General features: G+C 47.6%; 1 protein-coding gene across 1 annotated transcript in view; it reads left to right on the forward strand.

The window, feature by feature from the left end:
• The window catches only part of SWSAP1 (SWIM-type zinc finger 7 associated protein 1), a 36805-nt gene extending 10594 nt beyond the window's left edge, over positions 1 to 26211 (forward strand). The window contains exon 2 of the mRNA XM_078684179.1: positions 23784 to 26211. Coding sequence (XP_078540305.1) covers positions 23784 to 24353 — 570 coding nt within the window. The 3' untranslated portion in view covers positions 24354 to 26211. The remainder of the gene's footprint in view (positions 1 to 23783) is intronic.
• Positions 26212 to 26426: the final 215 nt, after the last annotated feature.

Raw genomic sequence — 26426 nt, forward strand, 5'->3', positions numbered from 1 at the left:
AGGCCGGGGGAGCGGTGATTATCAGTCTCGGAGTCGTCTTAGTCAAGCGCTGCTGATTATCAGTCTCGGAGTCGTCTTAGTCAAGCGCTGCTGCGGCGGTGTTTGCTAACATTTTTTTAAGCACAGGTATGATTGCAAGGTCCGCGGGCCGCCAAGGAAGGCTTGCCGGCCCGCTGGCGGCCCGCGGGCCGTACTATGAGTACCCCTGCTCTAGAGAATCCTTAAAACTGCTGAAGTTTACTTTGTATGGCACGTATTTTCTTTCCTTATCATTTCTTGGGATCCCTGACAGTGGTTGAGTACAAACTCATAGATAAAGGCACATTTCATATCTGCAGGGTAGGGTTTCGCCTAAAAAGGTTAGGTTAATCTCAATATGTGAACCATGATTAGTGAGAACAATGAATAGATCTTTTATCACTCACCCAGCCCCCTCTAAACATAGTGGTGTAACACAGGCCCCCACAGGCCCCGTGGTGCTGCGGCCCGCAAGCTGCAGGGGGCTCACTCAGCACAATACTCTGACCTGTGAGCTCTGGTGTGCACACAACATAAAAGAAAATAGCTACTAGCTTTTTTTAGATCAAGTGTATTTTATTGACAGTTGCATTCAGGTAAAACAGTGCTGTAAACAGAAAGACATAGCCCCAGTGCAATGCCGCCCCAAAACCCCACCTCGACAATCAGAAGGCCCTTTTCGGAGCAAAGTTCCATGAGTCCGCATAAGAGGGCCGGAGTCCCGCACGGCGTGCCAACTGTCATTCAAACCCCCCCCCCCTCGCCCTGCCTCCCAAGGGCCCACCCTAACCCCAACTGACCCCCTCCCCGTTCTGTCCGGTACGTATTTCTATGTGCTTGTGTGGTGTACCAGTGTGTCCTCCACTGAGTCTCACGTCTCCTCTCCTGGCGACTTATGGAATTCATCAACTAGTCTAAGGACTTTAAGATATTTCGGGCATGTGAGCTCTCGGAATTCTTGGGACAATAGGGATATCAGGGGTGCCCATGTTTCTTTAAAGCTATCTGAAGTCTGTGTGAGGGACGCTTGTATCCTCTCCATACCCAGCGTATACCACAGTCGATGAAGCCACCCCGTGTGAGTAGGTTTCCTAGTGGAACCCCAAAGAGAAAGAATATGTTGTGAAGCTGCGCCTATTGCCAATCCCATCTGGCGACCTCGAACGGATTTAAGTGGGAAAGTGAGCCGGTTGGGCAGTCCTAAGATCGCATAAGCCGGGAAGCGGGGGATCTCCGTTTCGAAGCATTCATCCACATCTCGGAGGACCTCCACCCAGTATTCTAGCACCATCGGGCAGTCCCAGAGCAGGTGGAGCATGGTCCCTATGTGCCCAGAGCCCCTCCAACACATGGGGTCTCGGCGGGGGTTGCCCCTATGTAGGCGCTCCGGTGTCAAGTGCCAGTAATATGCCACCTTGACTGCTGCCTCCCGGCTGGCTACATTCCGGGCCGTATGATGCGCCCGGTAGTATACGTCCTGCCATTCCCTGTGTGAGAGTTCCCGACCCAGTTCCCTCTCCCATCGCTGCTGTCCCGCGGATTTAGTTGATGGTTGGGGGGGGGGGTTAAGATCTTGTACAGTTCCGTGATCGTCTTTTTATCCGAGGTTTTGGCGAGAAGCCATTTCTCGTAGGGTTTGAGGACGCGACCGACGTGTGGCATGGTGTCTTTACCGGTGAGCCAGTGCCGCAGCTGGAAATATTGATATTTTTGTGGTGTATTGATTGAGTACCCGTCTTGTATGTCCCCTAGTGACATAAAGCCTTGTGTGTCGAATAGGTGACCAGCGGACTTGCATTCGGTCAGTTTCCACTGTGGGAAGGAGCCAGGGGCCATTCCAGGAGGAAATGCCGGGTTTTCGAACAGTGGTGTCATCGGAGATGGGAAGGACGTGAGGTCTTTCGTCACCGCTACCGCGTCCCAGACCTGTAGCAGTGTTTTTGTGATGGGTGACTTTTTAATGTATGCTGGTCTGTCCGTTTGAGCCAGAAATGGGATCTTCCAAAGCGGCATTCCAGCCATGGCCCTGTCCTGGAATAGCCATCGCTTCTCTGACAGTGGCCTGGACCACTCCAGTAAGTATCGCATCTGTGTAGCCTGAAAGTACCTTCTCAGGTCGGGAACCCCCAACCCTCCCTCCGTGGGAACGCGAGTGAGCAGATCTCGCCGCATCCTAGGGCGTTTGCCTGCCCATACGTATTGCTGTATGGTGTCCTGCAGTTTCTTGAGCATGCCTATCGGCGGGGTGATTGGTATGGTCTGAAACAGATATAACACCTTTGGCAGCAGGGACATCTTGACTGCCGCCACCCGACCTAGCCATGAGAGCGGTTGTTGTTTCCAACGTCTGACATCCTCTTGGATGTTTGCAAGCAATTTAGTATAGTTTAGCTCCACCGTTTGAGCTGTATTAGGCGTGAGTTCGATCCCTAAGTACGGGAGTGCAGTCCGCGTGGCCAGCCCATTCAAGGCGAGCACGCCCCTATTGGCCTGGTGGATATTGCACCCCAGGGGGAGAACGACAGATTTGCTAACATTCATTTTAAAGCCCGACACCGCGCCAAAGCGTTCCATCTCTTCCAGGAACGCCGGTATCGAGATCTTGGGGTCGTTGACCGCCACCAAGACGTCGTCTGCGTATAAGCTGATCTTATGTTCCTCTCCCCCAAAAGTAACACCCTTGATGGCCCAATTGTCCCTCACCCGTTGTGCGAAAGGCTCTATGTAGAGGGCGAACAGTAGGGGCGAGAGCGGGCAGCCCTGCCGCGGCCTATGGTGAACGGTCCGGAGCTAGTGCCGTTTACTTTAACCGTTGCTCTAGGAGAGGTGTAGCAACTTGCCACCCATGCCCTGAACCTCTCGCCCAGCCCAAATCTCTCCAGCGTACGGTCAAGGTGGTTCCAATCCACCCGGTCTAACGCTTTTTCAGCGTCGACCGAAAGAAGGGCTGCGTCCGAGGCGTTAAAACACGCCTTATCGATCAGATGCAACAGGCACTTGGTATTATCCGAGCTTTGGCGGGTGAGGACGAAGCCTGCTTGATCTGGCTCTATTATGCCGGGAAGACACGGGCCCAGTCTTGCCGCTAGGATCCCTGTGAAAAGTTTCAGGTCTATGTTTAGGAGGGAAATCGGCCGGTAAGCCGCGCAAGTGGTCTTGTCCTTGCCTGGTTTGGGTAAAACGATAACGGCTGCCTCCAGCATTTCCGGAGGGATCGATCCCGGCCCTCGGAAGGAGTTGAACAGCCTCGTAAGGACCGGGGCCAGGAGGGGGCAGAAAGACTTATAAAAGCCCGCCGAGAATCCATCTGGGCCTGACGCCTTTAGCGGTTTAAGGCGTGCGATAGCAGAGATCACCTCGTCTAAGCGGATATGAGCGTCCAGTGCTAGGGCGTTCGCCTCGTTGAGGGCTGTCACGTTAGACCCTTCTAGGTATGTGACTCCCTCGTCCGCAGCCGTGGTGGGGTCAGCCGCGTAGAGTGTGGCATAAAACGACTTAAATGCCTCCGCTATCAGGTCATCCTCTTGGAGCTCTCGGCCCCCGTCCTCGCATATGAGCGGGATTTTGGCCCGGACGGTCTTCGCCTTGAGCTTATTGGCGAGCAAACGACCCGTCTTGTCCCCCCCTACAGAATACATATGTTTAAGGCGTAGTGCGGCGTATTCCGCCCGGTCAAGATCTAAGCTCGCCAGCTGAGCCCTGGCCGCCTTTAGCTTTCGCCATATTCTCGGGGCCCCAGTTCGACTATGCGCCTGTTCCAACTCAAGCACCTGTGCCGACAATTCCTGTCGACGTTCCTTGTTTTCCACCGCCAATATTGCAATCAGCTCCCCCCTAATAACTGCTTTGAGCGCTCCCCAAACCGCCGGTAGTGCCACCTCCCCCGAGTCATTCTGGGTTAAGTAATCCTTGATGCTTTGGCTAATTTGCTCGGTGACTCCCTTGCGGGAGAGTAAGGTTTCGTGGAGACGCCAATTGCCCCTTTGCGCCCTCTGACGTGGTACCTGCAGGCGCAGCACCACCGCATCGTGGTCTGATAGGGCGGCCGGGGCAACCTCAATATCTCTTGCCATGGGGGCCAGATCCGCAGAGCTAATGAAGTGGTCAAGTCTAGCATATGTGTGGTGCACATGAGAATAGAAGGTGTACCCCGGTGCCGTCTGATGAGCCTCCCTCCAGGTGTCGAGGAACCCCCGGTCCGTGAGCCAACGCCTCCCCACCGCGGATAGTGCCCCTGAGTCGCCAAACCTCCTACCTGACCTGTCCCTGTCGTTATCCATGACCAAATTGATGTCCCCACCAATCAGTATGTGTCGTGAGCCTGTGCTTAGAACAACTGAGAGTGCCCCAGTGAGAAACTCCTCCTGTTTCGTATTAGGCGCATAGATGGACCCCACTATGAGTGATAGACTCCCTATGTGAATCGTGTGAGCTAGCAGCCTACCCCTGACCTCCGCTACCTTGTCCCCCACCCTGCCCTTGAAGTGTTTAGCAAATAGTAGGGCCACTCCTGCTTTCTTCTCCGTAGTGGAGGAGTAGATCTGAGTCTGAAACGGTCTGGACCTCATGCGATGCCAATCTTTAGCTAGTAGATGTGTCTCCTGTAGGAGGCACACCGCCGCCCCGAGTGTTCTAAATATGAGAGCACCGCTCTCCTCTTGATGGGGTTGTTCAGCCCTTTAACATTGAGGGTGAGAATCTGGAGATCTTCCTCAACCATGAGAATGTGGGTAATCCTCTTCGCTATGCCAACGAACCCGTGGACGGACCCCCCCCCCCCCACTTAATCCTGTCTATGCTAGTGGAGCGAACCCCAGAACTTGCCCCGCGACCCGCCTCCCCCCCCCCCCCCCCTCCTCTACCCCCCCTGAACCAAATCCGAAACCCAAACTGTTGAACATTGTCCCAGGCCTATAAAAATCTGTCCAGGCCTGTGGTGAATGAGTTTACGTGTGGGTATGTGGCAGTGGCGGCCCGAGACTCCCCGTCCCGCCCCCGACCGTATCGCCACAACTTAGCGGAGTGTGACCATCGTTGCCTTCTCAGGAGTCGGCGCCAGTGTCATTGGAGACCTCCTGAATCGCTGCAGCTTTCTCTTGCGCCATTGTCTCTGGATTGGGCTTGAGGTTCTTCCTAGAGGGCCGGCCCGTCTCACTTTGTGCTAGCCATCGCTAGTCGCTCGCGGGGAGCTGGAGGAGGCCTTGTCGGACCGCCCCTCCTCGTCGTCCTCCGGTCGATCCTCCTCGTGATGAATGCCCAGCACGGCGCAGGTGTCCCGCAAGGATCGTATCTGGTGCAGGGCCCCGTTCCACCTGAATATCAGTCGAAACGGATGCCCCCAAGAGTAGGGGACCCCTTCCTTACGTAGAAAGGCAGTGGCCACCTTGCGACCTCCGCTTTTGTAGGGTAATAGCCGATAGGTCTTGGAACAGTTCCACCTCCTGGCCTTGGAAGTGAAGAGGTTGCTTGAGGCGTGCCGCTTTTAGTATGCGTTCTTTAAGAGGTTAGTCCGGCAGGAAAGCCAGGATGTCCGGCGGGGGACCCTGAGACCGACGTGCCGGACCCACCCGGTGGGCTCTATCAATACGGATCTCAAGCTCGTCGTCGTCGGCGTCAAGCACTGCCCGGAACAGGGTTTGTAGGTACCCTGCAATGTCGTCCCCTTCCGCCTTGGATGGCACATTTCTGACCCTGATGTTGTTGCTCCTCGAGCTGTTCTCCAGGTCCTCTGAGTCAGATTGAAGGTCCTTTTGTCGCTCGTTGAGCCGGATGATTTCCTGCCACAGGAGCTCTATCTCTTCACCTCTGGCCTGTCCTGTGAGCTCATTTGCGGCCACCCTCTCCCCGAGGTCGTCGACATCTCGCCGGAGTTCCTTGTACTCCCCTGCCATTTCTTGCCTAAAGGTTTGGATGTCCTCCTTAAGAGAGGTGAAGAGGGCTTCCATGAACGCTTTGGTCGCCGGGGCCTCTCCTGCTGCGTGGTCGTTACCTTTAGGAGGAGGCACATGAGCCGGTTTGTCCGGGCTTTTAGCAACTTTAGGAGTCCCTTTGGACAACATCTCACAGATGTTGCGGTTCCCCTTGCGACTAGAAGCTGCCATCCTTCTCCCCTCTGCCGGTCTGAATGCCCAGTCTGGGCGCTGTCCTTAACTGTACTGCCGCTCGTCCGCGACAGGTGCGTACGGGGGGGAAGGAGTGATGTGTGGCTGGATGGCGGTGTGATTCAGCGTGGGCCGTTGGCCGCCGGACCCAGGAGCTTGGAGTGCGTTGACTCGAGGCTGGCCCCCAGGCGCGTTAAACACTCGTGGGTATCCCCCGGGGTCCCAGGCACTGCTCCCTGATCTCGCTCTGGTGCGCTGCGGTGTCTGCGACCTCCGTCCTTCTGGTTACCGCCACTCGTGGACCTGGCGGTCAATGGGGAGCTTGTGTTGTGGGGGCCGTCACCATTCGCGGCCCCGGATTCCCGCCGGGCACGTTGAGTACCCCCAGTCCACTCCCAATCGTTCCAGAGATGACTCCCTCTCACCTCCTAATGTATGGGTCCTCTGCTGTCGATTGCGGCCTTATGCAGCCTGGCTTCAGGGCCTCTCACTCGAACCGAGGCAGCACCGCTTTGGGCCCTGTTGCGTCTCTTGTGCCGCTGGACCCCGGGGAGCCCCCGCCGTAGACGCGCCAACTCTGCAGGGCCCCTTTGTAGCTGCGCCGCCTTTGATGGGCCCTGTGCGGGCTCCCACGCTCCTAATCCTGTCGGGGCCCTGGCCGCCCAGTCCGTTACCCCGACATCTCCAGTGTCTAGGCCCAAGCCGGGGCCTCACGTGATCTAGACTGCCGGCCTCGGGGCACCCCGCGCCTCCGCCTCAAATCCGCGACGTTGTAGGCCCCCTTCGTAGATGCGCCGCCTTTGTAGGGCCTCCCTCTGGCTCCCCTGCTCTCGGCCTTGTCAGGGCCTCGGTCACTCAGCCCGGTACCCCGGCACCTCCGGCGCCTAGGCCCAAGCCGGGGCCTCGCGTGATCTGGGCCGCCGCCCCGGGGGCACCCTGCGTTGTTGGCTGCTCCCTTTGGGCCCGCTTCTCGCCTCGGGCCCGCACCGTCTCCTGAGCGCTGTATCTGCCGGTGGAACCTCCGGCAGCGCAGCGCCGTCCCCCAGGGCGCCGCGAGAGGCCAGAATGCTTCTTTCTGCCTAGGAGCCGGGTTCTCGGTTTTCGCGCCCTTAGGCTGCCGCGGCCAGCTCTCGCACTCTACGGTCTCCTCCTCCGCCACCTGGTCTTGGCGGGGGCCCAGGATGCTCAGCTAGTGTCCCGTTTGCTGGCTGCTTTCGGTGGTGGGGGCTCGGTATGGGAAGGTCTGCTAATAATCCCGGTCGGGGGATCGGGAACGGGGAGCCCTCTGGAGACACGTCTTACCGAGCCGCCATCTCGGCCACGCCCCCTACCAGCTTTTTTTAAACATACTTTTATTGGTTTTATTCATGTAATCATTACAATCGAGCATAGCATTATTATAGGTTTCAGGAATCATCAACATAATACACAGTTGGTCTTCCAATCTTACTTTCAGTGACATATGACTTTTCCATTGTACTTGCTCTGGGTGTGTGTGTGTGTGTGGCTCTGGGTGTGTGTGTGTGTATGGCTCTGGGTGTGTGTGTGTGTGTGGCTCTGTATGTGTGTGGGTGACTGTGTGTGTAAATGCAATAGGTCATGCATTTGCGAGCGATTAACCTATTGGCATTGCAAATGACAATGCCATTTATTTAACGATTAAGCCAGTGGTTCCCAAACTTTTTTGACCCGTGGCTCCCTTGACCGAGTTGGCGGTTGGCCGTGGCTCCCCACCATTTTTTTTGCCAGTGGGTCAGGCAGCGCACTGTGCTAGGCACGGATTTTTGTCTTGAGTGTTTTAGGCCACGCCCTTTGTTACATCGGCCACGCCCCTTTGAGGCCTCCCCTGGTTTTTTCTTCCCACTTGGGGCCTTGCATTTGCATGGATGTAGGAGTTGCTGACATTCCCGGTACAATGGTCACATATCCGCAGGACATGGTATCCCTCGGTGCCCCCACCGGGGATGTCCACGCTCTGAGTGATCTTGTTCCTGTGCCCCTTGCCGCTGGCAGTGCCAGGGGTTTGTCCGTGCCTTCCTCGCCAGGGCTTTGCACGACGATGGTGAATCTGAATGTGCCCCTATAGCGATTGGCAAAGGGAAGTACTTGCCCGCCTGGAAGGGTCAGGGGTGCTGCAATGCCCCCCGAGCCGCGCTCCGGTGCGCCAGGCTGCCCCGGTCCGACAGCAGGTGGGGCGGGGTCGCAAAGTCCCGGCCATCCATGCCGTGTGGGGGGGGGAGGTCCCGCGAGGGGCTCCAGGTACACAGCAACCCGGCACCGCGGCAGGGCGCTGGGGGAATTATCATAGTGCAAGAGCAGTAGACCACTTACCTATCGACATAAAATGCAAAAATGCAATCGGAATTTTACACGATGTGCTTTACAGCAGGGACATGGACCCTCTATGCTACTTTGAGTCAAATATGTGATTGAACAAACCACAGAACTCTCCCAGAACTGCATTGACCAACAGACTTATGTTACCACTATTTTAATCCCCTCAAAATTGCAGGGCACACAAAGATCTATTCAGCAGGTGTCTTACCCTGTAAGATATTTTAAAATGCAGCCTCTTTGTCACCAATTAGGTAAGCTAGAAAAAAAATTCTGCCACGTGTCCTTGTGGGCAATTTCTTTGCAGCAGATTAAAAAAAAAAGTATAAGTTGACAGCATACATGCTAATAGACCCGATTCAGACTGGAGACCCGGTCGGAATGGCTTTATTTTGATTGCCTCCCTCCTGCTAATGCATCTTCTTCCATAGAATTCAATGGGAGAAATACATTCTTAAGATTATTTTCTTTTAACTTCCGTTCCCACTTTCCTCTTAAATATTTGCAGGTATGGTTGGCAGCTACACTTTGCTTTTAAAGCTTCGCCCATTCGTGACTCCAAGCCCCCTTCCTCTGCCACACTTTGACCCCCAATCTATGGGGTCCCAGAAGTAAAATTGTTTTTAATTCCAGTACTGTTCAGGCCGATTCCCTGACTTGTTGTGCGCTCGGCTTTCAATAGCTGCAGAACCTGGCCTGGGCGTCAGACATACTAGGGAAGCCCGAGGAGGGAAGAAATGTCCAGGCTCCGATGGATCCCTCGAGGATGTGCGGAGGGTCACACGGCGCTGCCGCGGCCTCTACCAGGCGGCCGGGCGGCGAAGGCGGGGTCCGTGCGGCATCGGAGAGCCGGCCGAAGTCTGGTCATTCACACACATTTTACATGGAGGGAAGACACATCCTGCGCGGCGCCCCTGGCTTCTCATCACGGCGCACCGGGGCGCCGCGGCGCACACTTTGGGAACCACAGGATTAAGCTATTGGCAATGTAAATGACAATGCCATTTATTTAAGATTTAAAAAAAAAAAGAAAAATGTCATCAGCAATGCCAATAGCTCTACCTTTAATAATGCCGAGACCATTGCATTGAAAATGCTTGTTAAATACTGGGACAATGGTAGAGATTGCCCAAGCAGCAGGGCAACCGACCCTGGCTGCTGCATTCAGTACAGCAGTCAGGATCGGGGCCCAGAATAAGGGGTCCGATTTAAAAATGTCTGGCGGAAATCCATCCGGAGCCGGAGCCTTATTGCTCGACAATCCAGCAATTCCTGACTCTATCTCTTCCCTCTCAAAAACTATTGGATCAGTAGTTGGTGAATAGGATGGGGGATCAAGGTTGCCCATGTGGTCCTTAAACATAAGTTGGAAATGAGCCACCCATTCCTCTTCCATTATGTGAGAGCCAAGAGTATTACTTTGATCTTAAAAAAACAGTGGCCTGTTTACAATTCCCTAGCACCGTGAGCCATTCCTCAGCGTGCTTGCCTCCACCAACTCCCTCCATATTTCCTCCTTGATTACACTTTTACGTTTAGCTAGGGCCAGTTTATATCCCTTCCGGCAGGCCTGAATGTGTGTAGGGTTCCACGGCACGTTTTTCAAAGCCTCCCTTAACTTACGTGCTGCTTGCGAACATGAGAAATCGAACCATCTCGGATTAGGATTAAGGACCCTACAGGCTTGACCCCTCATAAATTCACTTGCCAGTTTAATTAAACTACTAGGTTTTAAATGAGTGATCACAAAAGTGCAGTATAGTAATGGAATAGACACATTTGAAATAGATGCCCCATTTTCTGTAGAATGACTTCATTCATACTATTTAGGGTTTCTGTTGCTGTATATTATTTTGGGCTTTTATCTGTATTTTTAGGTTTTTATAAGGGTTTTGATTAAGACTTTGTCAATAACAAACGTGGATAATAGTTGGTTTTCGGCGGCCATGGGGATTTTATGATTTCCTCGATTACCTAAAAAGTATGTGTATGTGTGTATATATGTATGTGCGTGTATATATATATATATATATGTGTGTGTGTGTATATATCCCCGTGGATTAACGTACCTGGATGTGATGGTTGTGCAGTAACGGGGGGCGCAAGGAGGTCTTTGGCTGTGGCAGGCAGTGCGGGACACGAGGAGTTTTGCTGCCTTACAGTCCTGTCATCCCCGCAGACACACGACGATCCTGGCAGAGCATTGCATGCTGGGACCAGTAGTTCATATCCACATTGGAGAACCCGAGCAGGTGACACTGATTACGGCTAGCGGGAGGAGCTAATCTGAGTATTCACCTGTGCGTGGTGGGGCAGAACTGTTGAGAGGCGCTTTCATCTCCCGTATTACATGCTGGGCGCTGAGGAGGCCACACGGTCGAAATGCATACGCCCGCCCGCGCCACTGTGCTTGTGCTGCATTAAAGTTTCTCCGCTGTGTTCCCCCCAAGTGGCCTCAGACTCTTCTTTTTGGAAGGTGATTTTATATATATATATATATATATATATATATATATATATATATATATATATATATATATATATATACTCATACTCGTTGGTCTCCCTCACAACTCTGGCAGTAGATTTTATTCACAGCACACGGCAAAAGATGACAAACGCGTTTCGGACAGCAGTCCTTCCTCAGTGTCGCCAACACACAGTTTGCGGCACATTTTTGTATACGCCCCCGTAGAAACTAAGGGCGGACGTATTTACAAAAGCATTAGACTTGATGTCATACATAGGTTAAGCGTGGCGGCCATATTGTACACATTTTATAGAAGCAAAAACGTTAATATACGATCATATTGCAACGTTTACGATTTAAAAAAATATAGATATAAATCATAAGCTTTGTACAGACTATTCACCACTGCCAGAAAACAAAACTATATCGCCGTGTATCGGCATTGAACTGGCAGGAATAACCAGAGGAGATTTTCTCTAACATCCAACATGTGACTCGCTGTATATTCAACACCAGTGACAGGAAATGATCTAGCCGTGTATCGGCATAGCTCCGGTAACATACAACTATATGTAATCCGGAGAGTAACCTGTCTAAAAATACATTTGATCATGTTTACAAAGTGCAATATGCAAAAGGTTTTATATAATGTATAGAGAAATTGTATCAAGAAATATATATATAAAAATAGATCACATTTCGCATAATTCATTTACTCTGGATAGGATACCAGTTCTCTTATTCCTTGTTAGTATTGTTACTATCCATGAGGATGATGCATGTGACTATTTCATGTAGTTTTAGGCAGGTAAGAAAACAAATTCCAAATATAAGGGAAACAGGATGGTGGGAGAATATTTATATGTACTACATCTGGATTCTACGGAGAGACTTAATAGTACAACATGGAACTTGTTTTGTTTCCACAGGAAGTCGTGGACAGGGACTGTATCAGATTCATGGTGGGATCAATTTGTTATCTACCCAGATGCACTGTTAATTCTTCCCCTACATTTAAACCCAAAGGGTTCTTAGTTTGTAGATCTATTATGAAGCTAGACTCCAGTCTACGAAGACTCAGCAGTCTATCTCCTCCTCTGGGGTGTAGGGGCACATGGTCAATGCCAAAATAACGCAGCAATTCCCTATTGCTGCCATGTGTCTCGGCAAAGTGTCGGGCAACTGGATAGGTTGCATCCTTGTTTGTGATTGCCCTTTGGTGTTCCAGTATACGGAGTTTTACGTTGTTGATAGTACTTCCAATATACTGTAACCCGCAGGGACAAACTAAGCAGTACACTACGAATGGTGTTGTACAGGTGATACATTTATTTATCATTTTGGGTTTACTGAGACCAGGAACCTTGTATGTTAAAGTCCTTCTACTGTTATCACAGGCTCGGCATTTCCCACAGGGAAAGAACCCCTTCATGTCTTTCAGAGTACCTGCAGATTTCGGAGGAGGTGGCATAAGGTGGCTCTGTACAAGATTGTCCTTGATTGACTTAGATTTTCTAAAAGTTATATATATATATATATTTTTTTTTCCAAATCTTGCTACTGTAGCTGCCTGTTGTCGACCTACGTATCTAACACTTGAACAAATACTTAGTCAGCTTTTGATGAGCTTGCTTCATACTATTGAGTTTTGTTATCCTTTCAGCCATTGGCTTTAGACGTTGTCAGTCACATACTAGAAGAGCCCTCAGAGGACTGCCTCTCATATCACGCAGTCGGGTATTTTTGTGCTCTTGCACATCCTATGAGGTCCCAGAGCACTATTTTTACTTGTCTCATTTCCTCCATGCATATTCAAATTCTTATGCCCCTCTCTGACTCCCTGCTCACCCACCCCGCATTCACCCAGTATACTCCCACCCATCTCTCACTTTCTCTAATTAATTTTTTTAATGTATTTTGTGGGGGACCAACAGCTGCACACTGATTTCTGGCTGCTGTCATAGATGTATGAGTGTGGCCTGCCGCACACTTCATTATTATTTTTCCTTTTTAAAAAAAGATGGCAGACTGTGGATGCATGCACATAATGTTTGTCATCTTAGAAGTATTTTTTTCTGATGCAGTCCAATAAAAGCTATTTCAGGATCTTTGCCATGTACTCACACATTTTCATACACATGGCTGCCATCTTTCAATGTATTTTGCCTTAAGCAATGACAAAAACAAACCGATATAAGCAAAGCCAATGATTCTGCACTCCAGTGTCACAGGCAAGACTCATTGACTTTGCCAGTGCTTGAGTCTCACCGCATTGCATTTGCAGACTATTAACCCTCATGGGCTGACCCACTGGATTGACTTTGGTAGAATATAAAATGCCATATCTCATGCCACAAGTAAGGGTCAAACGTAGTGTACGCTGGTGATTAGAATTTCAGGGGTGTGAAATTCCTATAGCCCAACACATATTATTTGGGGTCAAGGACAGCAAGTTTTCATAATTATTTTGTCCTTCGAACAAGTAGGTCCAACCCTCTGCAGCACAAACCCTTCGGCCACCAGTTTACAGTACCCCATTATGGATCAGGGAAGGGCATTATGGATCAGGGAAGGTAATATTTGTGTCCATAGGTTAATGTTGTTCTAACTTGTATTTATGGTTCATTAATACAAAGCCTTCAGTATTAGGGTGAGAGCTCTAGGGAAATGTTGTAGGCTCAGCCTGCACTACTGATTTTAGTTCCAGTATAAAAAATGTGTACACATGTTTGCAAAGTCTAACTATGTGAGGCTATGTATAATACTCCCAGAATGCTCTCTGATTTGATGTAAATATTTGCCTAAGTCGGAAAGCAAGATTGAGGATTCTTTGATTTAAAAATAAATTGTTCACAAAAAATGCAACTAGGACAAAAAACGTTTCGCTAAACTAATGCGAAATTTTAGGTACCATTTCTTTAAAGCATCATTTTGTTAAATGTGTTGATGCATGCCAATATTTACAAAAAAAATTCATAATGGAAAATCAGTGTAACCAGTTTTAACAAGATTATCGGAACCATGAAAATAAACAAGCATTGGCAAAGCCAGTAGGTTCGACATTGGCTGTCAACCTTTTGATTTTGTCCATGCGTGTCTTGCTTCAGCACAAAATCTTGTTGTGGGAACTGCCGGGCCCTCACTATTATAACAGAAACTGTCAAAAAGCATAATTGTTTTGGGTCTCAAAACGCTCACGTTGCCACAGTAGTTTCTGGCACTGAACAAAACTTTGTGTGCCGATATGCTCCTTGTGATAAAACACAATGCTGTCACTCATAGTGTAGCCAGCTGATTGAGCAAGTGACAGAATTTTAATAAAAACAAAAGGTGTTAACACCAGACCTAATTAGGGGCCCAATTCTTAAAGAACTTTACCATAGTGTACCCATGGTATATGTCCTTTCATGAGTGCAGATTTACGTCTTTAATGAATTACCAAGAATTTACAGAAGTAGGCCATAACACCAGCCGCTGCAGGTAAGAGCGGGGGGGGGATTTCCAGAGACGCCCACGAGGAATTAATTATTTATTTAATTTTCCCTTGTATTCATCTTTCGAATTACCCCCTCAGCTGGCCCGACCTCTCTTACCTGCAGCGGCCCCGGCTGCATAACATGGGACTCTTAGAAAATATGTGAAATACCTATTTTTTCGTGTTAGAATGCAGGTGCCGAAAATCTGTTGAGCGTTTACAAGTTCACTGTACCTTGAATCGCTTTTTTCCCATCCCTGTAAGAAATGTGGCTTCTGCCTTGTCAGTAATACATTTCCAAGCTTTCTCAGTATGGGAAAATATTAGAGAAGAATTGGTGAAAATCCTTAAAACATGCAAGTAAGTAGGTTTTCACAGACTCAAATGGACATTCCAATTCTGGGACTCCTGCTTACTGGTACCTCCGTGAAGAGAAGGGGTCCCAGTAGCCATGGAACATAGAAACACACAATTGAAAAATAATCAAGAACACATAAATTGAAACCACATTGTTTACTTCACAATGGGAATGCGTATCGAATATGCAAGGATAAATACACACAATAATAGAACACTCGTTTCGGTGGTGCCCCAAGGAGGGAGGGGGGATGGGACGGTGTAGTGAAGGATGAGGAATTAGTGAGGAAAGAAGTGGCGATTCAATAGTGACAGTAAAATCGGCAATTGTCAATCGTTTGACAGAGTTACACACTATGTACAGAAAAAATAAGACACATAATGTTCATAAGAATGTTCGAAAAAGTCATCCTCCAGGTTATCCAATAAATGTAGACAGTGGGGAATGGAGATGACACACGGAAATGGACATCGACGTTTCGACCCTCAGGGATGCAGATATCAATGGTTATCTTGCTGGGGGGTCTTCATCAGGACTGGGGGACACATAACCTAGTAGATGTATAGAAATATATATACGTTGTGAATACGGGATAGAACTCCCTGTATATAGTTCAAACAAAGTAGCACATCACACTGGGGTTAGGATGCAGTAAATGAAATAAAATCCCATACATTTGGTTGGGACACAATAATTACTAACAATCGCGTTACATTGGGGTGTCAGTATAAATTTACACTGGTCATGAGCAAGTGGCAAAAAGCTGGATCCAACAGGGTGGATGGGGGGCACGCTGGCACTAGGATGGTTGGTGCCGGCTAGGGTCTGGTAAGTAAAGTGCCAGATCAAGGAAAAGCCAAAAAGGACATTGGGGACTGCATGAGACTGTACATATATACCGGACCTACAATGTAGAAGTAGGACTAGGAAGGACTTACCACGGTAGTGGTGTCTGAAAGACCGAATCAACTGTGCAGAGAGAAACCCTGGATGATCTGTGGAATAAATCCAAGGTTGAAATGCGTACCTTGCAAATTGCAGGGCAAAAATGGGTGGAGGTGGTTGGAGAAACTCACCGTCATAGGCACCAAACGTAGTAAGGTGGTACCGAATAGGGCATAGAGTCGAGGATGTCTTCGAAGTACACTTCTATCTAAAAATGAGGTAGAGGTGTGTTAGGGAAACTGGCGCGAATGACGTCAGCACAGTGAACGGGGCAGAGGAAAAGGGATATGGACTTACCCCGATATCGTGAAACGGACGTATCCGGCGAGGATAATTGAATACGACCGTCAGGTAGCTCAAAAGTGGCGGTCTAGTGGGGAAAACATGAATTGCATAAGGAAATGCTGGTGTATGTCGTGTGGAAACACAGACATATGAGAACCAGTTGCAGTTTGGCCCAACTCGCGCACTGCTTACCGGTCTGGGAGATAATCCGTCTCCGATCGCAATTTGGCGTCTCAAAGGCGGTGCAGGATACCAGGATCAGTCAGGTAAGGAAGCTCGCAAGAGGCGGTCTCCTGGGAAAAACATGGAGTATATTGTAAGATACCGGTGTATGTCGTGTGAGCGCACAGACACCTGAAAACCTGCTGCAGTTTCGTATTTCAGGCATCCTGCTGGCTGCTTACCGGTCTAGGAATGAATCCGTCTTAGATCGCGGGCTGGCGTCTCAAGGCGGTGCGGGTTTCCGGGATTGCTGAAATCACTGTGGCAACCAGGTCACGAGGTATGGTCACATGGTTTGGGCGTAAGCAAACTAGATGTCGTTGCTAAGCGACATATAAACAAAGGACATGGTAGACATCCTCCGTGGTGGCTAGCGAGGCTGAGCTCAGAGAGGCAATGTCTAAGAATAGTGACTCTGACGCAAAGTGTCGGTGCAAACAGAAGCCAGGGACATGAATCCTACACAGGGGAGTACTGGGCAAAGATCGTATTATGCACAGGAAATGCCGCCTATTGAGCGGACAGATGAGTCAAAAGAGGTGGACAGACCAATTCCCAGAGGGATGCAAAGCAGAGGTCCGTGCAATTAGAAAGGTTTCCGCATGTAAATCGGGCAGATGAGTACAAACAGGGAAAATACGTCATAGTTAACTCCACAGTATGAAATAATCTGATAGTGCACACAATAGATGGAACAATAAAAGTCACAGTGAGGATGTTAAAAAAATGCTAATACACTTAAATAGCATAGATACAGTTGGCGTACCACACACAAGCGGGTAAAGGCCATGAATGATTGCAATAAACTAATGCTGGAGCCTACAGAATAGTGGCGTACCTCGCACATGCGGGTAAAGGCCACTGTGAATCAGACCAGGAGAAACATTAAGTCAGACACGCCAATTGCGAAAAAGAACTGTCTTGTTCATTGAGCCCTGATTCAATGGAGTCAAAAGTCAGCATCCATCTAAGTTCACGTGTGTTTAGGATGTCTGCAATGTTCCCACCCCGGGGTCCCAGTATAGCTCGTTCAATGATCACCCATTTCATACATTCAGGAGAGTGACCTGCTGAGGCGAAATGGTCGACCATGGGGGCACCTTGGACTTGGCAGCGAATTCTGCTCATGTGTTGGAGTATCCTGCTTTTAGTCTTCTGCTGAGTCTGACCAATATATAACAAATTACACGGACATAGGATGGCGTAGATGACATTGACCGTGTTGCAATTTGTGTGACTCTTGAGTGGGATCTTGTGATGGCGATATGTGAATTCCTTGGTCTGTATTGTACTGTCACAGGCTTTACAACAACCACATCGAAAGTGTCCCAGGATCGGAGGTAGGTTCCACATGGTGTTAATGGTGGGGGCCTCAGGGGTCCTAAGGAGAGAACGGACCACATGATCTTTAACACTACGTGCTTTTTTGAAAGCGTGTAATGGTAGTTCTGTTTGCTGGATGTCATCCGATATCAATTTCCAATGGTTGTTGATGATGCGTTTTATTCTGTTGCTCTTGGTGTTAAACGTAGTAACGCATACAAGTCTCTGTTCTGTCTGATCATTGTCGGTTTTAGGAATCAGTAACTCCTCACGAGGGTAGAACCAGGCTCTTTTTCTCGCCCTCTTGACCAACTGTTTAGGGTAGCCTCTGCTTAGGAGTCTCTGCTTAAGATCTTCTGATTCGGTAAAATAATGTTCTTTGGTGGAACAATTTCGGCGTAGGCGTAGAAATTGCCCGAAAGGCAGGTTATCCCGCAGTGCTCTAGGGTGGTGACTGCCGTAGTGCAGAAGGGAATTCCTTTCGGCAGGTTTGCGGTAAAGTCTGGTCAATAAGTGCCCTGTGTTCTCATAAATAGTGAGATCCAAAAAATCGATTTGGTGGTTGTCAGATTGGATGGTGAATTTTAAGAATTGGGATTGAGCATTCAGCCATTCAAAAAACCGCATCAGTTGTTCCAAATTGCCTTGCCAGATCAGTAAGATGTCGTCTATATATCTCATCCAGAGACCTAGATGGTCTCTGAATGGATTGATGGAATTAAGTACCGTGTCCTGTTCGAAAGCGGCCATGTATAAAATGGCTACGTCCGGGGCAAAAGGCGCTCCCATGGCTACTCCCGATGTTTGCATATAAAATTTATCCTTGAAGATAAAAAAGTTCTTCGTCATTGCTATACGTAGCAGAGCCACTATAAACTCCGTAGGTACTTGGACCGGGGAAGGTCGTTGATGTAAGCAGTGAGCAATAACCATTAGGGCTTCCTGTTGGGGGATACATGTGTACAGTGACACAACGTCACATGTAGCTAAGAGTTGTTGGTTCACATCAAAGGGTAGTCGTTCTACGATGTTTATAGTGTGCATAGTATCACGCAGATAGGCCGGAGTGGCCTCTGCAATAGGCTTCAGAAAAAAGTCGATGTACTGTCCCAGAGGCTCCAGGATACCAGCTCTTACGAACTAGAGATTCTCCGCCAACTAAATGACGGCACCAGTTACCATCTTTTACGAGCAGACCCCTCCCAGGCAATTGCACGTGAAATTCTTGAAATCACTACAGCTGGCTTAGACCAAGGTTTCTTATCCGAACATGAGTTCAAGTTTCTGAACAAACCACACCCACGGCTGGCAACCATTTACACTTTACCCAAGATACATAAATCAATGGTTGATCCCCCTGGTAGACCTATAGTACCCTTTGATGTGAACCAACAACTCTCAGCTACATGTGACGTCGTGTCACTGTACACATGTATCCCCCAACAGGAAGCCCTAATGGTTATTGCTCGCTGCTTACATCAACGACCTTCCCCGGTCCAAGTACCTACGGAGTTTATAGTGGCTCTGCTACGTATAGCAATGACGAAGAACTTTTTTATCTTCAAGGATAAATTTTATATGCAAACATCGGGAGTAGCCATGGGAGCGCCTTTTGCCCCGGACGTAGCCATTTTATACATGGCCGCTTTCGAACAGGACACGGTACTTAATTCCATCAATCCATTCAGAGACCATCTAGGTCTCTGGATGAGATATATAGACGACATCTTACTGATCTGGCAAGGCAATTTGGAACAACTGATGCGGTTTTTTGAATGGCTGAATGCTCAATCCCAATTCTTAAAATTCACCATCCAATCTGACAACCACCAAATCGATTTTTTGGATCTCACTATCTATGAGAACACAGGGCACTTATTGACCAGACTTTACCGCAAACCTGCCGAAAGGAATTCCCTTCTGCACTACGGCAGTCACCACCCTAGAGCACTGCGGGATAACCTGCCTTTCGGGCAATTTCTACGCCTACGCCGAAATTGTTCCACCAAAGAACATTATTTTACCGAATCAGAAGATCTTAAGCAGAGACTCCTAAGCAGAGGCTACCCTAAACAGTTGGTCAAGAGGGCGAGAAAAAGAGCCTGGTTCTACCCTCGTGAGGAGTTACTGATTCCTAAAACCGACAATGATCAGACAGAACAGAGACTTGTATGCGTTACTACGTTTAACACCAAGAGCAACAGAATAAAACGCATCATCAACAACCATTGGAAATTGATATCGGATGACATCCAGCAAACAGAACTACCATTACACGCTTTCAAAAAAGCACGTAGTGTTAAAGATCATGTGGTCCGTTCTCTCCTTAGGACCCCTGAGGCCCCCACCATTAACACCATGTGGAACCTACCTCCGATCCTGGGACACTTTCGATGTGGTTGTTGTAAAGCCTGTGACAGTACAATACAGACCAAGGAATTCACATATCACCATCACAAGATCCCACTCAAGAGTCACACAAATTGCAACACGGTCAATGTCATCTACGCCATCCTATGTCCGTGTAATTTGTTATATATTGGTCAGACTCAGCAGAAGGCTAAAAGCAGGATACTCCAACACATGAGCAGAATTCGCTGCCAAGTCCAAGGTGCCCCCATGGTCGACCATTTCGCCTCAGCAGGTCACTCTCCTGAATGTATGAAATGGGTGATCATTGAACGAGCTATACTGGGACCCCGGGGTGGGAACATTGCAGACATCCTAAACACACGTGAACTTAGATGGATGCTGACTTTTGACTCCATTGAATCAGGGCTCAATGAACAAGACAGTTCTTTTTCGCAATTGGCGTGTCTGACTTAATGTTTCTCCTGGTCTGATTCACAGTGGCCTTTACCCGCATGTGCGAGGTACGCCACTATTCTGTAGGCTCCAGCATTAGTTTATTGCAATCATTCATGGCCTTTACCCGCTTGTGTGTGGTACGCCAACTGTATCTATGCTATTTAAGTGTATTAGCATTTTTTTAACATCCTCACTGTGACTTTTATTGTTCCATCTATTGTGTGCACTATCAGATTATTTCATACTGTGGAGTTAACTATGACGTATTTTCCCTGTTTGTACTCATCTGCCCGATTTACATGCGGAAACCTTTCTAATTGCACGGACCTCTGCTTTGCATCCCTCTGGGAATTGGTCTGTCCACCTCTTTTGACTCATCTGTCCGCTCAATAGGCGGCATTTCCTGTGCATAATACGATCTTTGCCCAGTACTCCCCTGTGTAGGATTCATGTCCCTGGCTTCTGTTTGCACCGACACTTTGCGTCAGAGTCACTATTCTTAGACATTGCCTCTCTGAGCTCAGCCTCGCTAGCCACCACGGAGGATGTCTACCATGTCCTTTGTTTATATGTCGCTTAGCAACGACATCTAGTTTGCTTACGCCCAAACCATGTGACCATACCTCGTGACCTGGTTGCCACAGTGATTTCAGCAATCCCGGAAACCCGCACCGCCTTGAGACGCCAGCCCGCGATCTAAGACGGATTCATTCCTAGACCGGTAAGCAGCCAGCAGGATGCCTGAAATACGAAACTGCAGCAGGTTTTCAGGTGTCTGTGCGCTCACACGACATACACCGGTATCTTACAATATACTCCATGTTTTTCCCAGGAGACCGCCTCTTGCGAGCTTCCTTACCTGACTGATCCTGGTATCCTGCACCGCCTTTGAGACGCCAAATTGCGATCGGAGACGGATTATCTCCCAGACCGGTAAGCAGTGCGCGAGTTGGGCCAAACTGCAACTGGTTCTCATATGTCTGTGTTTCCACACGACATACACCAGCATTTCCTTATGCACTTCATGTTTTCCCCACTAGACCGCCACTTTTGAGCTACCTGACGGTCGTATTCAATTATCCTCGCCGGATTCGTCCGTTTCACGATATCGGGGTAAGTCCATATCCCTTTTCCTCTGCCCCGTTCACTGTGCTGACGTCATTCGCGCCAGTTTCCCTAACACACCTCTACCTCATTTTTAGATAGAAGTGTACCTCGAAGACATCCTCGACTCTATGCCCTATTCGGTACCACCTTACTACGTTTGGTGCCTATGACGGTGAGTTTCTCCAACCACCTCCACCCATTTTTGCCCTGCAATTTGCAAGGTACGCATTTCAACCTTGGATTTATTCCACAGATCATCCAGGGTTTCTCTCTGCACAGTTGATTCGGTCTTTCAGACACCACTACCGTGGTAAGTCCTTCCTAGTCCTACTTCTACATTGTAGGTCCGGTATATATGTACAGTCTCATGCAGTCCCCAATGTCCTTTTTGGCTTTTCCTTGATCTGGCACTTTACTTACCAGACCCTAGCCGGCACCAACCATCCTAGTGCCAGCGTGCCTCCATCCACCCTGTTGGATCCAGCTTTTTGCCACTTGCTCATGACCAGTGTAAATTTATACTGACACCCCAATGTAACGCGATTGTTAGTAATTATTGTGTCCCAACCAAATGTATGGGATTTTATTTCATTTACTGCATCCTAACCCCAGTGTGATGTGCTACTTTGTTTGAACTATATACAGGGAGTTCTATCCCGTATTCACAACGTATATATATTTCTATACATCTACTAGGTTATGTGTCCCCCAGTCCTGATGAAGACCCCCCAGCAAGATAACCATTGATATCTGCATCCCTGAGGGTCGAAACGTCGATGTCCATTTCCGTGTGTCATCTCCATTCCCCACTGTCTACATTTATTGGATAACCTGGAGGATGACTTTTTCGAACATTCTTATGAACATTATGTGTCTTATTTTTTCTGTACATAGTGTGTAACTCTGTCAAACAATTGCCGATTTTACTGTCACTATTGAATCGCCACTTCTTTCCTCACTAATTCCTCACCTTCACTACACCGTCCCATCCCCCCTCCCTCCTTGGGGCACCACCGAAACGAGTGTTCTATTATTGTGTGTATTTATCCTTGCATATTCGATACGCATTCCCATTGTGAAGTAAACAATGTGGTTTCAATTTATGTGTTCTTGATTATTTTTCAATTGTGTGTTTCTATGTTCCATGGCTACTGGGACCCCTTCTCTTCACTGATTTAACTACCCAGGTCCCCGTACCTTCTACTGGGTCAACCCCCCCTATTAATAATTTACTGGTACCTCCAGCATGTACGGATAGGTGGCAAAATATGTGAATTGCTAGTACTCAAACCCTACAATAGTATGAACATTGGCATAAACAGAGAGGCTATTATCAGCGCTTTTATATAATGAGATTGCTGTCATTTGTCACAGCACTATATGGCACTAAAAGGAAAGCGGATTGTGCCACAGGACAAGTAGTTTTATGAATCAAACTGTATGATGAACAAGTAGATATTTCATTAAATTGTACACCCCTGTTACAATTGAGAGTGGCGACTTATTTAGATTTATGAATCCAGTTTTCAGTAGAGAGCAGATCGCCCTCTCCTGGAGGATAGTAGGCATTATACTAGTTTACAGTAAACATCACCTTAATTCATGTACAAACTATATGCCCAATGTCATTGTAGTCGATACTCTTGCAGTGGCCTTTGAAAAACTGCTGTATTTGGCCAAAGTGAAGCTTGGTTAAATATCACCCTCAGTTGCTAAGGCGCTTGGCAGACATCGTATTGGCACCATGCTGCAGTGCTCTTTATTTGCCACACTCCACCATACTCAGAACTGTGCCACTTAAGTGGTAAAATGTCCTGAAGTCAGTCAGAGTTCTGTGTATGCACACCTTATCAGTATTTTTTCTGCTGAGTTAAACCCCAAAATACGTCTTGGTAAAAGCTGCTGATGCCTGGCAACATCAGTTGACCACCTCATCCCATGTAAGCACAGACACTGTTGAGAGTACTGGGATTTCATATGATAGCCTAATGTTTCCTGGGTACCATAGCTGTGGTTTACTTTCATACAGCTAATTCGAATACTATACCTGATGGCAGTGATTTCTAGATTATAAGTCTAAAATGATGACATGCATGAGTGGACTACCCCACACCGCCCTTTTCCCTTCTCTTTAGTTCAGCCAATGGAAGAAGAAAAACCCTTCAATGTTTGTAAAGTTAACGACCTTTACCTAGGCGTGTAGATGCATAGGGATCAATTGCAAAGTAACCAATGACTTGATTGAGCAGAATAATAATGCAATTTTAACCCTGTAGTTTGTGCTTTTGCTAACAACATTGCTTAATACGTTTTTCTTTTCCAAACTTTACTTTTCAGAAGATTCACTTTGTCTATCCCCGGTCTCTTGAAGAGCTGCTGTCCTTCATCGCTGCGATGCACGAGAATACAAGGAGTGCCCCGTCTCTTGTCATCTTGGATGGCATGGATGAATTTTTAGTTGGAAACAATGGACAGCAAGTTGTAGCCAGCCTTTCAGCTCTGCTGGTGGACACAGCTGCATATTTCACTGGCAAGCTAAGGTCAGACTCTAGAAGCCGAGATGATGCTAGTTGCTGTTGTCACCTCATTGCGTCTATGAGACTGTCCTCTGAGGAGATAGAAGGGACTCCGGATCTGTCTTTCATCGAGCGTTACTTCCCAGATAAGTGTTGGTTGGAACGGGATGTGAGTTGGCAAGGGACTGATGCCCAGGTAGATGCAATTGAGCGATACTATAGGCCCAGATTTTCTGATATCCCAGAGCCCAGCTTGGACACAGATCACTCCAGCAGTGGCAAAACATGGAGACTCTGGGTTGGATCAGATGGTGAGCTCATGGTTTCCGCAATGCAAAGCCAAGGCCGGGGACAAATGGAATCCGGGAAAGACTTGTATCCACTAGTTTAGCAGCAGTGTTGAGACTGTCATGAAAGTGCTACTTTCTACGTTTTTTCCCAAGACACTGGTTTCCATTTCTATCCATTATCTGAGATTTAGTTAAATTGGAATTGTGTGCCCAGTGAAGTCTCGTACTCATTTTTAGGCATAACAGAACCCAATTATTACTTTCATTCTATACTATCTTAATCTAGGGGATAGTATGACACTCATTCATAATTCTAGGGGTGTTAAAGCAACAGAACTTTCAGAACTTGCTTGTACTCTTCAAATCACCTGCAGTTTTGATCTTCCGCCAAATGCAGTAATCTGTACAACACAGAAACCTATAACACCAAGGTTCTAATTAGAAGGCTACGCTCTTTCACTTCCTAATATCATAAGTTGAAAACTAGCAATTTCTGTCTAAGAAAGAAAAAGGAATATTTCTGAGTCACAAACAGATTGGTGACACAACAAAGGAATGGGCTATGATAAATGCTATGTTTGAGACTGTATATTATACTCCTACCGATGTCACACCTTTAGGGAATGATTTGTCTCACTGAAAGTTGGACCGGCTGGATCAAGATTGAAAGTATGACACTTTTATTTTGATATATGTATCGTTTGAAACTTAGTTGTACATTATTAAGTGTGTATGCATTTTTATCTCATTCAAAAACTTTTCATTTGAGAAACTTTCAAGAAATGCTGTATCTGACAAATGTCAACAGTACCGTTTTGCCTTGCCTTTAACACTAGACCAATTTTCTTTTCTAGCTTAGGTTGTAGCTACTTTGGGTGCTCGAACCGGATTGTGGTAGTCGCAAGTTGTAATGGTCAAAGTTCTTCAAACTTTGACACAAAGTACATTTTTGGCTGACTTATGTTTCAACTAAGGGCCTCGTGTACTACGGTTTTTTTGTGGTCACAAAGCCTGTGGATATCTGGCTTTGCAACAGCATAACACCTTTTCACTATATACAGAGTCCTTTTTATGTGTCAGAAAAGTTTTTACAACTCGTGAATGGGGTTGTTAACCTTTTCTGAATCGTTGGGGGCTTGAGAGAAGCACCCACTTCTGTTTATTAGTGCCGCGGAACCTAATCAGTGGTTTGTGATCTCAATTGCAATCACAAACCATTGAAAAGTTTCCACCTCAGTTTCTCCGTGGAAACTGATTTCCGAAAGGGAAACAACCTCTGCATACTCGTGCTCCTGATGTATTCCTAGGCAGGAAACATTTTATAAAGCAGCACCTGTCTTTTATGGACATGGGCTGGTTGCTACAAAAGAAGGAAAGCAAATACTGTGATTACAGTGTGCTGTCCCTTGCAGGCCACCATTACCTCATTCGCATCAACTCCTAGCTGGTTGCAAAATTCGACCTGCCTAATTATTATTCATTAGGAATTTTGTTTTCCGACTGCATGCAAACGGACTATTTGCAATTTGGCATATTATTGCATATATCGCATCATATACTCCATCCCAGTTTGCAAACCAGTTCGTATGTAATTTGCACATCCCTGGTTTGCAAACACAAATAGTACATTAGGCCCTATATAGTTCATTATCTCGGAAACTTATGTTCTACTGCAATGCAGGAGACCTGGGAGAAGAATTTCAATGATCTTTTTGCTTTGAGCGCTGCCTTAGAATTGTGGTAAAATAAGTTAATTTATTAGCAAATTCCTTCAAAAATACATTCTGGCTAGTTAACCTTTCAAAGTTGTTTCCAACCAGTCCCGTTACTTATATTGTGGCCTGTGTGACTGTGGTTATGAGGAGAGATTATATATGCTGTAGCCTACTTTCCCAGTCTTCTGAAAATCTTCCAAGTATGCTTTTGGTCTTCTATGAATATATATGTGTGGACCTCCCAGGTTTTGTGAGCAGCCATCCAATTATTTATCAGAAATTCAAACTGATATGATACATGACAATATATGGGAATGCCTACATTAATGATATTCAGCCCTTGTATAGGCTGGGTACGAGTTTGGGTGGGACACCTTCTGATTGCTCTTAGAATTGATCTCCAGTAATCCTTGTTACTTGTTCCCTTGGACTGTTTCAGTGCAAAGATATGCTATTCCA

The sequence above is a fragment of the Lissotriton helveticus genome, chromosome 1_1 (assembly GCF_964261635.1).
Source record: "Lissotriton helveticus chromosome 1_1, aLisHel1.1, whole genome shotgun sequence".
NCBI lineage: Eukaryota > Metazoa > Chordata > Amphibia > Caudata > Salamandridae > Lissotriton > Lissotriton helveticus.